Source organism: Stenella coeruleoalba (assembly GCF_951394435.1).
Source record: "Stenella coeruleoalba genome assembly, chromosome: 11".
Lineage (NCBI taxonomy): Eukaryota > Metazoa > Chordata > Mammalia > Artiodactyla > Delphinidae > Stenella > Stenella coeruleoalba.
In genome coordinates, this window is record NC_137157.1 from 15,535,374 (window position 1) to 15,552,348 (window position 16,975).

The window sequence follows — 16,975 nt, forward strand, 5'->3', positions numbered from 1 at the left end:
TGATCACCCAGAAGACTTCCAGTGAGCTCAAATCAGACAGCCTGGTAAATCAAGCATACAGGCAGCACTAATGCCAGCAGCGGAATGAAGGACTAGCTACTGAGTAGTCCCCTTTGTTTCTGGACATAAGATGGAGAGGTTCTGACTTACACAAATTCAAAAGTGTTACGGGAAATTCAACACTGGAACTGTGCTTGCTCCATATTTGTAAAAAGGGAATAAAGATACTTTTCCTCATAAGGTCCTCATACTGATTAAATCAGAGAATTTATGGACAGTACTTGGTAGGTAAGTAGATGCAGTAAATATCAATTTTCTTCCTTCCTCCAACTGGTTCCCATCCCTTTGAGTCACTTCTGGCCAGTAAGAGGTCTAAGTTGGTTCCACAGCTGCTTAGGACAGAGGGAAGTGTGCTCCCTACTTTATAATTCCTCCATCAGTTCCCAAGTTTTAGACTGCAAAAGAATCACCTGCAGAGGTTGTTAAACTGCACTCTTGGATCCCACCCTGCAGAGATTCAGCAAATTGCAGTCAAACCCAGAAATCTGCATTTTTAATCTTTATTAGAGTTGTTTAAAATATATTTGTATTTCATTGTTGTGTTGGCATCAAAATTCATATTTGGAGATGTTCTGTCATGTTGCATTAGTATAAAAAAATTTAAAAACTGGCTACAGTACTTTCTGAATTTCTATATAACTAAAATTTTAAGACTACCCTGTTTTAAAATTTCCTTTATTTCCTTAGATCTTTATGAAACAGTTCATCTTTTGCAGATCATAGTGCTTTATTAAAGATTCATGTCTTCTTTTCCCATTCCTTTAATACAAAAAAATTTATTCAGTCATCAGTTATTTTCATCTGACATTTCACTAAGTACAGGATTCATAATGTCAACATTATTAGATCAGTCATTCAAGTGGGTCACACAAGTTTATCCTCATTGTGTTGAATACCCACTCAAAAGATAAGCTGAATAACAGATGCCTCCAGGTGTATACAACAACCACCTTATTAGCTTCTTGAAGTGAACTAGTACTGTTTAACAGGTCAGATTGCTAGTCTACGAAATAAACAGAAAAAGACTCAAGTGTACAGCTTTACATATCATCAAATGGCAAGTTCATTTCAACAAGAACGTCTACAACTAACTTCATTTGTACAAGTTCTCTGCTATCATTGCAAAGCCTCTCCTGAACAAAGTTATAATTTAAAATTTAAAACAAACTTGATGAGATAAAATGTACCAGGTGGCTTTTCTGTAGCAGAAATTAATTACAACCATTTTTCCTCAAGCAATTTTAAAGACAAGCAAAGTTGAAAATAAATATTCAAGCATACAGTAAACTAAAGTCTATATTTAGAAATTCAGGTACAAAGCACGGCAGAGCCGATGAAGATAAGAAGATAATTTAGAAATATAAGCTAGCAATGAAGCAATAATTTCTTTCAAATAGCAGGAAACAAATTCTCCAATACCATTACTTAGATCATTATTTAGTGTTCATCCGTTAATTTTGTTTTTTTTTTTAAATCCCCTTGCTAATTATGACATTTGACCAGATATACGAACAAATATACGTTTAATCATACTGGATGAAATAAACAACAATTTAATTTTTGATTAACTCCCTAATGACTTTCCAGTGTTGTATATGGTAGAAAGGTTCAAGAACCTTTGTGGATTTACTTCAATCCCTGCTGGTATTTATGAAAGCTTTTAAAAGCTAAGTTTTGTTCTTACTCATTTGTTGATCCACATTATTAATGCAAAACTCTTAGTGGGTTGCAAACAAACACTTAAGCTTTGGGTGTTGGAGTGATCTAAGTTCTCAGGAATGCTGTTTTGACTTACTCCAGAGCATCACCTCCTTTCTTCCCCTTGCTCGTTAAAAAAAAAAAGTCTGCAGAATGGTGGCAAATTTCCAAACTTAAGTGAAGGAAAATTAAGATTTTTCAGGCTGGGATTAAACCCTTGGTTAAGAGAAATGCCACTTTTAAAATTTTTATGAAACAAAAAAAAGATGAATTCGGGCTTCCCTGGTGGCGCAGTGGTTGGCAGCCCGCCTGCCGATGCAGGGGACACGGGTTCGTGCCCTGGTCCAGGAAGATCCCACATGCCGCGGAGCGGCTTGTCTCGTGAGCCATGGCCGCTGAGCCTGCGCGTCCCGAGCCTGCGTGTCCGGAGCCTGTGCTCCGCAACAGGAGAGGCCGCGGCAGTGAGAGGCCCGCGTACCGGGAAAAAAAAAAAAAAAAAAAAAAAAATGAATTCCAGCTAAGTCATATTCTTTTCGAATGAATGAGACATGATGAGACGTTAATGAGACACAACACACTTATCATCCGCAACCAAAAAATTCAATTTCCTGCCTGAAGTTGACTTGGAAAATGGTACAAAGTTTACAGCTTCTTTAAAGGAGTGTAAGATGACATTTTAAAAGCCTGTCAAACAGAAAGCAGTTACATATATTTTACATTCAAAACTAATCTATGGAGCCCATTCCGTTCAATTTAAGAGTCAGCCCCCACACATCTGTGGCTGCTTTCACTGTGTTTTTTGAAAGGGGTACTGCTAGTAATTTAAGCCATCCTGGAGACAAAATAGGTGTGAAGAATTTTTTATATCTTGGATGCTTTAGGTAATTCTTAAGAACTTAAAATGATTTATGTTTTCCTCCTTAATATGAAACTCTTTTATTAACACAGCTTCTGACCAGCAAAGAAATGTTCCTTAGGCACTGTGAGGTTTATTAATGATGGAGCATGAACCCAGGTTGAAGTGTACAATTTGGTTATAACTACTGACAGTTATCAAACACTTATCCTAATCTGCTGAGAGCAAGAAATGCCTTTATGTCACTAATCCTGAGATTCTTGAGGGAAAACTAATTTCACAAACAACTTTTGAAAGAATCCATATATAATAATAATCCTAAGAACTGCACATATTCAGGGTATTAGAAAAGATGTTTTCTTTTGTAAGGCATCAATGATTAAATTAATATATGCCTATCTAACAAAAGATGGTTAATACTCATAAAACCATGAATCTTTTCTTTTAAACTTCTCTAGTTCCTGCTACTTTTACCATCTTAAATAAGAAAAGAATGCCTCTTCGTCTAATCAACTATGGTTATTAAAAAAACTAAGACATCTGAAACTATTAGGCACATCAAAGGTACATTTATGTAGGTCAAGGTTCCCTTCTTAAGGGGCAGATGAGTTACCTGGCACATTATACATATGGAACTGTAAAGATCATCCACTAAATTCAACTTTCACATTTTTAGTTAAACTGAAAGACTTATGTAGTAAATATTCAAATATATCTTATCTTTAGTTACAACTAAATAAGTGTAACATTTTACCAGATAAAAAGCTGGAATTTAAGTATGAGAAACCTTCATACACTGTGCTAGTATTGGTCTCTTCCTTTTAGACAAAAGCCAGTCAGTCATCAATACTTTCAACACAGCAGTTAGAAGATAAACGTCCAAAACAGGTGACTTGGTTGTAGTCTGTAATTTAGCAATTCAATGCCACTGGCATCATAATGCTGTGGAGAGCAAGTGTATCTCCGTATTTTAGTCAGATTTGTCTTTCTTCTTTCCTGTTAAGGGCACTTTGTTTACAACAGCAGAGCCAACAGCTGTAACACCTCCAGCCACAGCAGACACGCCCCCTTTCACCAGCCCTATTCCCATGGAAGGCACAGTTGTAACAGCTGTTTTGGTCACCTCCAGACTCTTTCCACCAATCCAAGCCACACCACCAATGGTGGCACCAACAGCTCCCTTTGTAACACTGAAGATACCCCCAGTCACACGGGACAGCATGCCTGGTTGCTGCTGTGGGTGATCTTTCATTGAACCTAATAAGAGAAAATATCATAAGACAGTCAAATGTAAGTCTTTATAAGAACAGTACAAATCACTGAGTAACCTTCCTAACAACCAGCAGATTGTATTGAAAAGGTCAACCACATAAATACATATCTGATCAAGACATCAATAGCTCTTCCCTCAAGGGTATAGTTGTACATGTTTTTAAAACATCTTGGTCCAATGCTAAGTCTTAGTATCTATGAGAAGAAATGCTTTAGAGACTAGACAACTTTCATAAAATAGAAGACTATTTTAAATGTCTCCTTGATTTATAGTTTTATTGCTTTTAATAAAAAATCTTTATTTTATATCCTAAAAGGAGCATGAAAAAATAAAAAGATAAATATATTTAGCCCTTATTTCCTTGATAGAATTCAATCAGTCATTACTGAAACAACCTTCTTCATTTAAAGCACTGGTTCTCAGGTATGGTCTGGAACCCTTGAGTATCCCCAGGACCATTTCGGGGTAAAAACTGCTTTCATGATAATATTAACATGTCATTTGTCTTTCACTTTCATTCTGTCACCAGTCTAAAACAATTTTCCAGAAGCTAAATGACAGGCAGTAACACAACAGACTAAACACAGAAGACTAAACTGTGAGAATCTAGCTCTCTTCTATTAATCCAAATATTAAAGAGATTTGCAAAAATTTTAAAACCATGTCAGAAATTCTCTGGTGGTCCAGTGGTTAGGACTCTGCACTTTCACTGCCAAGGGCCTGGATTTGATCCCTGATCGGGAAACTAAGATCCCACAGGCCACACGGTATGGCCACAAACAAACAAATCACCCTGCTCACAATTTTTTTTTTGTTTTGGAAAATAGTTTCATATTTTTCAAAAAATATGTTAATTATGTTAATATGTAATGGGCCTACCGAGTTCTTTTCATAATAAAATACTTAATTTCTGTTTTTATTGTTAATATGGCAAATATCAACAAAGACATAAGCTCTGTGGAATCCTCTATTTTTTTTAAAGTAGAAAGCATCCTGAGACAAAATAATTTGAGAACCACTAACTTAAATATATTTGGGTTTCTATTCTATGTGCTCCTTAATAATGTATTTAAAGAGCTAATATTAGGAAATTAGTAATTATAGGAAATTAGTAAAAATAGGAAAATCATTCATCACTTAAAATCCTGTTACCTACATATAATCTTTTTTGTAACATGGAGAAACCAGAGCTATGGTTAATACTTCCACTGCCTCAGTAATTTTTATAAAAGAGAGTATGTGATTTAAGTATCTATACTCCCAGAAAAGGTAACATCAGTATGAGATATTCAGATTTATTGTCACAAGTCTTTTCTCTTTGGTTTCTTTGTTTGTTTAATAGAGGCACTCAAACTGGCATGTAACCCCAAACTCCAGCATAAAATGACTAGCAGGAAGATTTCATAAAAATTTGCTTCTGCCAGCCTCAAACACACACAGACCTTTTCTCCTTCATAATCTAATGACTCAGGCGGCGACAACACATAAGCAATAGTGTTTTTATTTTTTTAAACTTCATGAAAAAATACTTGATAACTATACAGTTCAGGCTATAACCACTAAAAAGGTATAATCTCACACAAGAAAGGTAAATTCTTGGGTACGTAAGTTCAACTAAGACACCCAAAGCTACTATAACCTAGCAGAATGTGGTTATCAGAGAAGGTAACATTGGAAAACCAACAATATTTGAAAGAGAAAAAAAATCTGAAAATTGAGTTTCTTTAAATACACAGACACAAATTTACCTTGAGTAAGATTTTCTTTTCACTGTTTGGAGATTTTACATCCTTTCACAGGAAGAAAGTCTCATTGATTAGTCAAAATAGCTCACTGATGAAGATATAGCAATGGCTAAATTTATAAAACCAACTGTTTAATTGAAACTGAGTAATAAACATAGTTAATATAAAAATTTTAAAATAGCTGAAATAAAAGGCTTAAGACATAGATAAGCATTTGAATATATTAATTTTAAAATTATGATGGAAAGGATTACATAAGTGGTCATTCTTTTGTAATCAAGGTTAATAACACTAGGAAAAGGGGAAAATCTTGATTTGAGGATAAAACAGATAACTACCTCATGCTGAATACCTCATTAGTATTATCCTGCTGTGCCAAATTTGGTGTACATGCATTTAATGAAGGCAATTTTTCTTAGTGAAATCAGATACATACTAATGCTGTTGATCTCTTAATTACAGTGTACTCTTTTTTAAAAATTACAGTGTACTCTTAATTACCACCATATAAATTATCCACTTTGCAGACTACTTTTAACAGGTTGCCAATATAAAGACATTCCTGAGGCTGTTCTCTTCCTTAACAATCATGCTCCTGGACAGCCTTTATCTCTTTCCTGACTTCTTTCTCATAAGTCCTTCCTAACTTTCTCACTGAGCCCTAACTTTTCTTTTCAAAACTCTAGACTACTAGTCCTTAAAAATAAAGGGAGAAAACAAAGAAAACAGCTACTCTGTTTCTGTACATAGTGAGGACATGCATGTGTGCATTTAGTGTTTCCAAAGATTTTTGAAGGTAAGAATAAAATGATTCCTGATGTCACAATTTTCACACCAAAAAATAAATTAAGCAGACACTAAAACCATGTATTAAAAAAGGAAGAGTTACCCATTATAATGTAATGAATAACAGGAGTTTAACAACAAATCTCAAGTGCCTCTTGAAGTGAGTTTTCGTATATGCATGACATAACCTAGTCCATCCTTCCTCTGCACCTCACCCAACTCTTTACAAGTGAAAGGATACTCGTGAAATGGTCTTAAAAGAGTAGCAGAAAAATATTGATAGACCTTATATAAAAGTTACATTATGTCCCCATTTACCAATATCTATGCTTTCTTATTAAAAGCTAAAAATGTTTAAGTATTTTTGGAACACATTTACTGACAAGGAAAACAGGTTATGTTACTTTAAAGTTAATGAAAACAATCAGAAGTTTAATTCACTAGGATTTTTTTCATTCTTAGTATTACAGATGCGTACTTACCTTCTGGTGGTTCATCACTAAGGTATGATGGGATTTCTTGTTGATTTTTATCTGTCTGATTCATGATCTCCTAAAAAACACACACATTTCATTTTAATTTCAACATCTGAGACTACCTCTTTTTATATGCTTGATCAAGACTTAATCAACTTTATTCAGATAAACAACATTTTACTTATTTTTTTTTATTTTGGCTGAGCCGCACAACCAGGGATTGAACCCCGGGCCACAGCAGTGAAAGTGCAGGATCCTAATTACTAGACCACCAGCAAACCCCTGATAAACAACATTTTTAAAACAACCATAACAAGACTACTTCACCTTGTCTGTCTTCTACTTTGTGGTGTTTGAGAAATACTTTCAATTATACTAGTGGACAACATAAATCTTATCTCAAATCAAGCAAAGATTGGCAGGCATGGTACAAGCTTTCCTATGTTGTTACTGCTGCTTCAACTGAAATTGAAAATTACCAACTGAAAGAAAGTTGGAAGGTGGGGGTTAGCAGACAAAAATTTTAAGTGCCTCCTCCTACAGAATTTATTTCACAACAGACTCAAAGAAAAACCTATACTATGAACTAAAAAACATGTTCTATCTGAAAATTTCCTCAAAAACATGACATTCTCCTATAAAGATGACAGCACCAATCTGAATCACTAAGAGAAGAGAAGGATTTTGATTACTTTTTTTTTTTTTTTTCCGGTGCGCGGGCCTCTCACTGTTGTGGCCTCTCCTGTTGCGGAGCAACAGGCTCCAGACGCGCAGGCTCAGCGGCCATGGCTCACGGGCGCAGCCACTCCGCGGCATGTGGGATCTTCCCGGACCGGGGCACGAACCCGTGTTCCCTGCATTGGCAGGCGGACTCTCAACCACTGCGCCACCAGGGAAGCCCATGATTACTTTTTTATTGTTACTTTTAGAACTCGTATGAACAGAAGTAGCAAAAGAATTCAAAATCTACTATAATATATATATATATACTATAGACTACGTCTAAGTACAAGTAATAACGGAAACTAAGAAATAAAATAAGCTATGTTGGGATGAAGAACACATAAACTTTCTTTTCCCAATCTCCTTACTATCTTAAAATATTTGATTTTATATTCCATTGACTAAGTAAAGACTAAAACAAGTCAAGATTGGTCTAAAAGCTTTCTTGCTTGGCCAGAAAACTAGGGTTGTGATCCCAGTAGTCAACTAAGTATTTCTTAGTCATAAAACCATGAAGCCTAAATTATTGTATCTGTACATATATAATACAACAGATTTTAAAGGATATTGTAAAATCCTGCCATCTGCAAAACAACATGGATGAACCTTGAGGACATTATGCTAAGTGAAATAAGTCAGACATAGAAAGACAAATACTATATTATGTCACTTATATATATGGAATCTAAAAAGGCCAAGCTCATAGAAAGGTGGTTGCACGGGGCGGGGGGGGGTGGGGGTGGGGGTGTGGGGTAGGGGAAATAAGACGTTGGTCAAAGGGTACAAGCTTCCTGTTACAAGAGGAATAAGTTCTGAGGACCTAATGCACAGCATGATGACTGTAGTTAAAACTACTGTATTGTATACTTGAAAGTTGCTACAAGTAGATCTTAAAATATTCTCACCATAACAACAAAAGTAATTATATGAGTTGAAGGATGTGTTAACTAACCTTAATCTGGTAAACATTCTGCAATATATATGTGTATCAAACCATTACATTATACACCTTAAACTTACACAATGCTGTATGTCAATTATATCTCAATAAAGCTGGGGAAAAAAAGGATATTGTGAAAACTACCAATGTACTTTAATACGCTGATTAAAAATTTATTGAGTACCTACTAAGGGTCATGTTTTAGGTGCATAGGATATAGCTGTGATCAATACAGACCAAAAAACTCTCTGCCATCATGAACATTCCATATTGGCTAGTGGGGAAGACAATAAATACATATTCAAAGAATATACTGTTTATCAGATGGTGTTAAATGCTATGGAGAAAAAGGCATGAAGGGGAAGAGGATGTGATATTTTAAATGAGAGAGTCTGTGAAGGCTTCATTATGGTGACATCCCAAAGGAGGTTAAGGATATAAGGTATCCTTTCTGCCTTGAGGGCTCTTGGGTCAAGAGCCCTCAAGACAGAAAAAACAGTAAATGCAAAGGTCCTGAGGTAGGAGCTTACTACAGACAAGAAGGAACAGCCAGAAAAATGTGGCAGGGGCTGCAGCAAAAGGCAGTAGAAGAAGAGGTCAAAGAGTGAGGTCTGGATGACATAGGCCCATATAGGCCATCGTGGCAATTAGTTTTTAACTCTGAGATGGGGAGCCAGTGAAAGGCACTGACCAGAGGGGTAATGTGTTCTGATTTACACTTTTTAAAGCTCATTCTGGCTGTGTGGGGAGAACAAGCAATCAGAAAGCAAGAACAGAGACAGAAGGACCAATTGGGAGACTTAATGTTTTCAAGGCTCACACGTATTGCAACGTTTATCAGAACTAAATTTAAGTGGTCAAAGAAGGGTCAGGGAAGTTCCCCTTTCCTTTATGACTCCTACTGCTTTCAGCACCAGATGATCAGATAAAAAGTCATGCATATTTCCTTCTATATTTCAATAATTCAGGCAAAAAACACTGGTGGCAAATGAGGGTGGCAGAGGTAGCAGTGTGAGAAGTGGGATTTTTCAAAGGTAATTTAACTTCATGTAATTCAACTTGAAACATCTTTAAAACCTAAACCCTGTGTAACATGGGACCTCACTGCACCCCACAGCATCCAGCAGCATACGTCCTATGCTTAAATAAATATCTTTTAGTTGCTCTAGTGAAAACCCTGACTCAGACCACTGATCAAGAGCACCTAATCTTATGCTGGTCTGGTTTGTCAATTTAGCATTATCATCCCATATACAGTTAAGATTTTAAAAGTAACAGTAAAGATATGTCATCTCTGACAAAAAAAAAAACCAAAACCTGAGAGTATCAGCTGATGCATTACTGGGAGAAAGAGTTCCTGATTAATTTGCCTTAATTTTAAAACTTCCTTAAGCCAGAAATTAAATTAATTAAATTTATTTCCATTCATATTTATATTTCTTTAATTTATCATCATGGTAAGATCATGAGAAATTATACAGTGTAGTGTTTAAAGTTCTGGAATCAGAGAGCCTGCAGCTGAATCCCAACTTGACTATAAACTATATGGCTGAGGACAAATAACTTCATCAGATCCTTGCTGTTCAAGAAATAGAAATTAAAGATATTCTAGCCCTAACTCTAAGATGAGAATACTATTTAACAATTCAAAACAAAACATGCAGAAGCTCCTGGCAGAATGGCCAGAAGTGTGTGTGTCCCTTCCTGAAGAATAACTATTTTGGAGTCACTTTCTTCCCCATTGGACTGTTAATTCCAAAAGGAGAGACACTTTGTCTACCTTACTCAGCACTGTGATCCCAGTATCTGTATACCAAGAGATCATCTGGCTGATCAACTAATCAATAGATATCACAGTATTCTGTACAGAAATATAGGGATACTATATACACACATACATCTTACATATTTTAGCTGGAGTTTTAAAACAGGTGTGCTAGTAACTGCATATATTTTAAAACTGCTTTTCTGTATATATCCCACAAATCTCTACCAAAAGTCTTAACCTTTTCCTCCTAATACAGAATCCCTTTTTTTAAAAAAATAATTTTTCCACATATATCTATCTTGTAATTTAAAAAAGAAAAAGACCATCATTTTAAAAGAGTAGAGCTGCAGACAACTACAAAATCTCTTAACTGGCCTCCAAGCTTCCGCCTGTGCTCTTTCTTCAGTCTAGCCATGTCATACTCTGCTTAAAACCCTCCAACTGCTTCCTATTTTGCCCAGAATAAAATCCAGAGTCCTTCCCTTTGCCTTTGAGGGCCCAACATCTAATACCCCGATAGCATCTCCTACCACTCTGCCTCTTGCTCAATCCAGCTTGACAACATAGGCTTCCTTGCTCATCTTTTCCTGAAAGGCTCTTCCCCAGTATATGTACCTGACTTGATTCCTTACTTCCTTCAGGTCTTTGTGCAAGTGTCCCCTTCTCAGAGGTCTTCCCTGACCACCTTATAACAGATTAGCACCCTCCTTTCCCTATCATTTTCTCCTAACACACTGCTCTATTTTCTTCATTGCTTTTACTGTCACTTGATATATATGTTTACTTTGTGTCACTCACAATTAGAATGTAAGCTCTATTGGAACAAAGCTTGGTTTTGTCACTGCTCCATTCCCAGAGCCTTAATTAATGCCTGATGTGTGGGGATACTCAAATACTGACTTTTTTGTATGAAGCAGAACATAACTTGGGTATTAATGTGAGATAAAAGGAGAATATAGGGTGTAAATTTTCTAGCATGAGAAACTAAATAGAAATGATGATGAAGACAGGACTGGAGAGGAGAAGATGGACATTTTTTTAAATGTTTATTGCGGCAAGAACACTTAACAAATAAGTGTACACAGTATTGGTGACTAGCGGTTCAGTGAAAGGACTTGTTCTTGAACAGCCCTTTGAGATGCCTTCAGGCCATCTACAGCAGACTTTTAGCAGGCAATTGTATTTAAAAGGGCCTGAAAGCCAGCTACAGTGAGAGTAAGAGTTGAGGTCCTGAGAATGGTCTGAAGTGATACCTGAAGCTGCAGGGGGTGAGTGATATGATCAAGGAAAAGAGTAGTAAGAGAGCAGACCGATAAGCTTATATGGACTGTTCATGTTTAAAAGGTGAGCAAAAGAGAAGCCAGCAAAAACAAACATAATACACCTGAAGATAAACAGTCAAATGAGACAGCCTCATGGAAGGCAAGAGATGAATTTATAAGCTTCCTAAAGATACATACAATGCAAACATTAAAATAATTTATGAAGATCAAATACTATGGATAAATGTTAATGTTGTATTTAGAGGATATAAAAGACATGTATCATATGATACTATTTTTTTTTAAGTGCACATAAAAAGACTGAAAGTAAATATACCGAAGTGCTAACAAAGATTGCCACTAGAGGGTAGAAATTATACATATGGGGGGAATAGATATATAGTATTTCTACATAGAGAGAAATATATATACTTAACATCTACATTTTAATATTCTACCATAAACATGTATTGATCTTGTAATTAAAGAACAATACATATTTTTAAGTCTTAGAACTATCAGTGATACTCACAAAGGATATTTTTAAAGATGATACAGTTCATCTACCTAGTTACTGTAGGTAGTTATTGTTATCCTCAAATCAAGCTGATCACCTAAAAAACAATGTTCCTGAATCACAAACCGTTTTATTCACGGTTATGTTCCCCCACTCTCCCCCAGCCCGCTCCTGACAGCACACAAAGACCTCCACTCTTACAGCTCTTTTCCCTGATTTACAGTTTGAAAATCTTATTTATACTCTTACCATTTTTTTCTTAAGTACATGTTTTGGTTGTAAGCTGACACACAGTATTTGTGTAATAAATGGGATAAAAATATCATCTGTATCCACATTAACTTGAAGCATCATAAGATGCATACCAATAGATGGTCCAAATTTTTGGTTTAAAAAACAAAAAAGATAACTTCAAGCTAGATTCATGCTCTTCAAATGTAGTTCTTTAAGAATAGGCAGTGCTATTCCAGGGGCTTCAAGAACCACAGGAGAGACATGAATTTTACTACACAGTAATTTAAAATAGTTTTGCTTTTAAATACACACTAATTAAAAAGTTAAATGAAAAGTGCTTGGGAATTTTTTAAGACAACTAGACTTTCAAGAAATTTCGTTCTTGCCTGGAGCCTCTTTAGGGTATACTCTCAGATTCACCAGCTCTCTCTTCCCTGCCCAACGACGCTCCCACCTCCCCTGAGTTTATGCCGCTCTTAAATTACATTCAGTTACGTTTACTAGTGTTACCAAGAGTTGCAAACAGGATTATCAATAAAGTAGAAAATCTGGAGTTGTGTAGGCCAGAAGCCTGGCTACCTAGACCAGAAGAAATTGGCTTTGAAAGCCCTAAGAGGCCACAGAGATTGATTTTTGTTTTGTATACATATATTTTAATGTTTAAGTTTCTTGTATATCACTCGTATTAACAGCAAGTATGTAGTATTCAAATTCCTACAGAACTCTTAGGGTAATAAAAATTATGCAAAAGCTCTAAGTATATGGAATATATTTTTCTGAATCCCTAATTTGATCATAAGACACCAAGTTACCTTATAAAGGTATTTTTGCTAAAATCCTTAACTATCTGTAATGCCATCTATACTTTTTACTCACATAAACCTTTCCCAACCTCTACATACATATATGTGCCATATTTTTAGTGATATTACCTCTTTAGGATACTATCACTTTATCACTAGGAGAAATGCTTTTTATATTACCATGCTGTTCATTATCATCATTACATTTTTTTTCTCTTAAATTAGGAATTGTGAAGACAAATATGGCCCTAATCTCCTAAAACTGGAAGAGGTAAATAATCTGCCTAGTAAAATTTTAAAGCACACACGTAAATAGAAATAACAACTGACAGTAAAAGTATCAAAAAGACCATTTAAAAATGTTACCCCCTTAAACAACATTATTAAATTCTATGCAAACCATCTGCCCTAAACTCAACATATACTTGGGTCCCTGCTATGTGCCAGGCACCCTGATAGGCACTAAAGGTTTGAGTGTGATTAAACACACAGAGGACTACACTAAGCCAGAGTTTACAATCCAGTGGTTATATACTTTACCAGCGTTTATCAATTTAGTTGCATTCAAAACCAAAAAAAAAGTCTGCTCTATAGGAGGAACTCATAATGCACAGAAATTTCTATTAAAAAACATAGTTTCTTAAGGAAGGCAATAAAAACAGAAAACAGCCTTGAGATCAGGACAAATAATTTAACTTACTCTGTGGACATAAATCAGTTTTACCATTTGGTCCTGACATGTGAACAAACCATTACAGTACCAACGAAAACTGGTCATGTTTTTTTTTAAAGAAATTATGAAATGTGAAAGAGTTCTTTGCTATAGACTGCAATTCATCAGCAGTTCCTTTAAGCATTTTAGGCCAGGGAGAAATAATTCTTGTCCAGCTGGTAAATATATTGAGCAAGGATTTATAACAACACTATTCCCTAGAGGGTAATTTCTTCTAATAATAGAAATAAGTAAACAATGGACCCCCCCTTTTTTTAAAGGAAAATAGGTGAATCAATGTTGTGGATATCTGTAACATTTTATATATAAAGTTTTCATTAATAATAAAAACAAAATCTGAAAACAGTACTCAAGTGTGCCTATGGCAACACCCCTCTGTGTACCAAGGGAAGTTAAGAAGCACTAATACATTTTCTATGAAGCCTAACTACAAAATACAATGCACAACAGTTTACCTTCAAAGCCACTTCAAAAATTTCTTATTAAACAGTAACTGCCAATTTCCCTATAAGAAAAAGACTATAAATGAATTAGCTAAATTTTTCTACATATTTTATATATAGGAACTTTGCCACATCCTCACTCCTATGCTTTAGCTTCTTTGCCAAATAACTATAAGGAGCTTCAAAAAATACATTTATACAGAGCTTTAACTCACATACACCAACAAACTGCGCATATTAAAACACCAGCTTACTGTTTTTAGGCTTCTCTAGTTAACCAACTATCCTGAACAGGCTGCTTTTAAAAATGGCCCCTGCCCATTAAATCAACAGCAAGTGAACTACAAGAAATGCACTGAATGTGGCAGGAAAGAAAAAGTAATCTGTCAGTAAAACTTACACCTAGTGACAAGTAACAACTGACAGTATCAAAATGGCAATTTTTAAGTGTTGCCCTTAAATGAAACATTAAGGAGAATTACAATAACCTATCAAACCAAATAACCAGTACACCAGTCATTTTCACTACATTATACCTCATTAGTTCAACAGATATTTGTGTCCCTACTATGTGTCAGACACTGTGTTAGACACTGAAGTTTCAGCCTGAACGAGAATGTCAAGGCCCTACTCTGAGGGTGTTTATATATAAACCAGTAAGATACCTTCAGGAAGTAGCAAAACAACAACTACTCAATGACTAAAACAAAGAAAGGTAAAGATTTTCCTGGAGTTTAAAAGAAAAAAAAAAGCGAACCACACACAAGAACTACTTACACTTTTCTAACGATGTTCTCTAAATAAGGGCATATTTTTACTGAGCTTGCTTTCTAGTACATATGTTATAAAAAAGACTAAAGAAATGAAAGTGAAAAAAATCAAAATAGGATGCATGAGTTTATTAAAAGTTACTTCCTTCTTTCTTTAAAAAAACAGACATGGACACATAACACGCAGACATATACCTGTTGATGTGATATCAATATTCCTCGGGAGCCCTTTAGAGCACCCAAACCAGTAGAAGTTTTAAAGGTTAAACAACAGTATAGAACAAATAATCACAGATAGTAAATAAAGTGTTTTCATTTGGAATTAGTTCACAAGGGCAGAATAAATCAAATAAACTCTCCTCCTTCTCTAGGTGTTTCTAAACCTTTGCCGGTGGCCCCTTCCGGAGCCCCCCTGCCCCCACTGATCCCTTTGGGCACTAGCAAGTTTCCTTTTTTTTTTTTTTTTTTTTTTTTTTTAAGCAGAGGGAGTGACGTGGCAGGATAGGCAGAAAATGACCCTGTAGGAGCCCTGGCTAGGGCTGAGCTCAGCACCTCCTCCCTCCGCTCCACGCTGTACACCCAGCAAACCCCACTCCCACAGGGTTCCAGAATTCCTATGTCTTCTAACGTACAAGAGGCGATCTGTTTAGGAGATGGGACCTGATCCTAAGTGAGAGCCTGGGGACCAGTCTTGAGGCTGCGTGTGCATAGCAGGCACGGTTTTTATTTAGACTCGGGAGGCAGTGATGGCATTGGTGGGTGCTCCAGCAGTCCCCCAGTCACCCCCTGGCGCAGTAAGCGCCTCTCTCCACTGCTACACTTCCCAGTTCAGGTTAGGTGTGGGGGTAGGGCTACCTGGGAAGAACACTGAGACTGTCCACTGTTGAAGGATCGTGTACTTGAACCCAAGAGAGTGGTTTATCAACAAGTTAGGAGTTAGCGGGGCGGGGAAGCCCAGCACGCAGCCCCTCTGCCGCATCCCTCTCCTCTCGCAGGCTGCTGGCGCCCTCCCACCCCCATTTCCCCGGTCTGATACCCCAGGAGCTAAGAAGTCAGGCGGAAGCGTCCAAGGAGGGTCCCCAATCTCAAACCACGGCGGGTGAGTCAGAGACACGTAAAAGGGGGTAACCCGGCCAGCGAACCTCCACCCGCCCCCAACATCGTCCAGCCCCTCCCCCTTCCCCGCTAAGCAGCAGCCCACCCCCGCCAAAAAAAAAAAGGCCCCGCTCCGGGCACCCAGGCCAGGGCAGGGAGACGGTGAGGTGCAGAAGAGCTAACAGAGCTAACGGAAAAAGGCAACAGAAAGGAGGGCAGGAAGAAGCCGGAACGGCGCTCCCTACCCTCCCGGCCCGACTTACTCACCGCCGGGTCGGGGGCCGGCGCCGGGGCCGGGCGGAGGAGCGGGCAGCACCTAAGAGGGCTGAGGCGGCCTGAGCGGCGGGCACAGCCCGGGGTAACTGCGGGCTCCGGAGACGCCTCCTCTGGCAGTGGAGCCAGAAGACAAGGTTGGCGACGGTGCCTTCTGGCTGCGGACGTGGCGCCGGACGCGACCCGCCCCCTCCACCGCCTCCTCCGCTCCCGCCTCCTCCCGCGACTCGCGCTCCGACGCGCACGCGCACCCCGAGCCCCTCCCGCTCCTATCCGGCACACGCCCACCCGTTTCTCGAACTGCCCAGCCCTCCCAGCCACCCCCAGCCTGTCGCCTCCCGACGTGCGCACGCGCCAGGATACCTCCCGCCCCGCCGGCCAACTCCCGCCCCTTCGCCTGCCTGGTGGCACCGCGAGAACCCAGGGCCGGCCTGTGCGGACCTCCTCCTGGGCCTCCCGCCCCTTTTCCCCGCCGTCCAATCAGATCGGGCGAGGGGCACGGGGCCTCGAGAGCCCGTAG

The 16,975-nt window shown here is 37.9% G+C and overlaps 1 protein-coding gene across 2 annotated transcripts; it reads right to left on the reverse strand.

Moving 5' to 3' along the window:
• Window positions 1-171: 171 nt before the first annotated feature.
• Window positions 172-16,784, reverse strand: TMEM263 (transmembrane protein 263). 2 transcript variants are annotated; one of them, XM_079937871.1, is made up of 3 exons: window positions 16,450-16,784; window positions 6,901-6,970; window positions 173-3,871 (listed from the first exon to the last, which is right to left on the reverse strand). In XM_079937871.1, exons 2-3 carry the CDS (start codon window positions 6,962-6,964, stop codon window positions 3,585-3,587), a joined length of 351 nt encoding a protein of 116 aa, XP_079793997.1. In that variant the 5' UTR covers window positions 6,965-6,970; window positions 16,450-16,784; the 3' UTR covers window positions 173-3,584. The 2 variants fall into 2 exon arrangements, with proteins under 2 accessions (XP_079793998.1, XP_079793997.1); XM_079937872.1 differs by lacking the exons at window positions 6,901-6,970; window positions 16,450-16,784 and adding an exon at window positions 5,636-5,654 and having other exon boundaries at window positions 172-3,871.
• Between the last annotated feature and the right edge of the window lie 191 nt (window positions 16,785-16,975).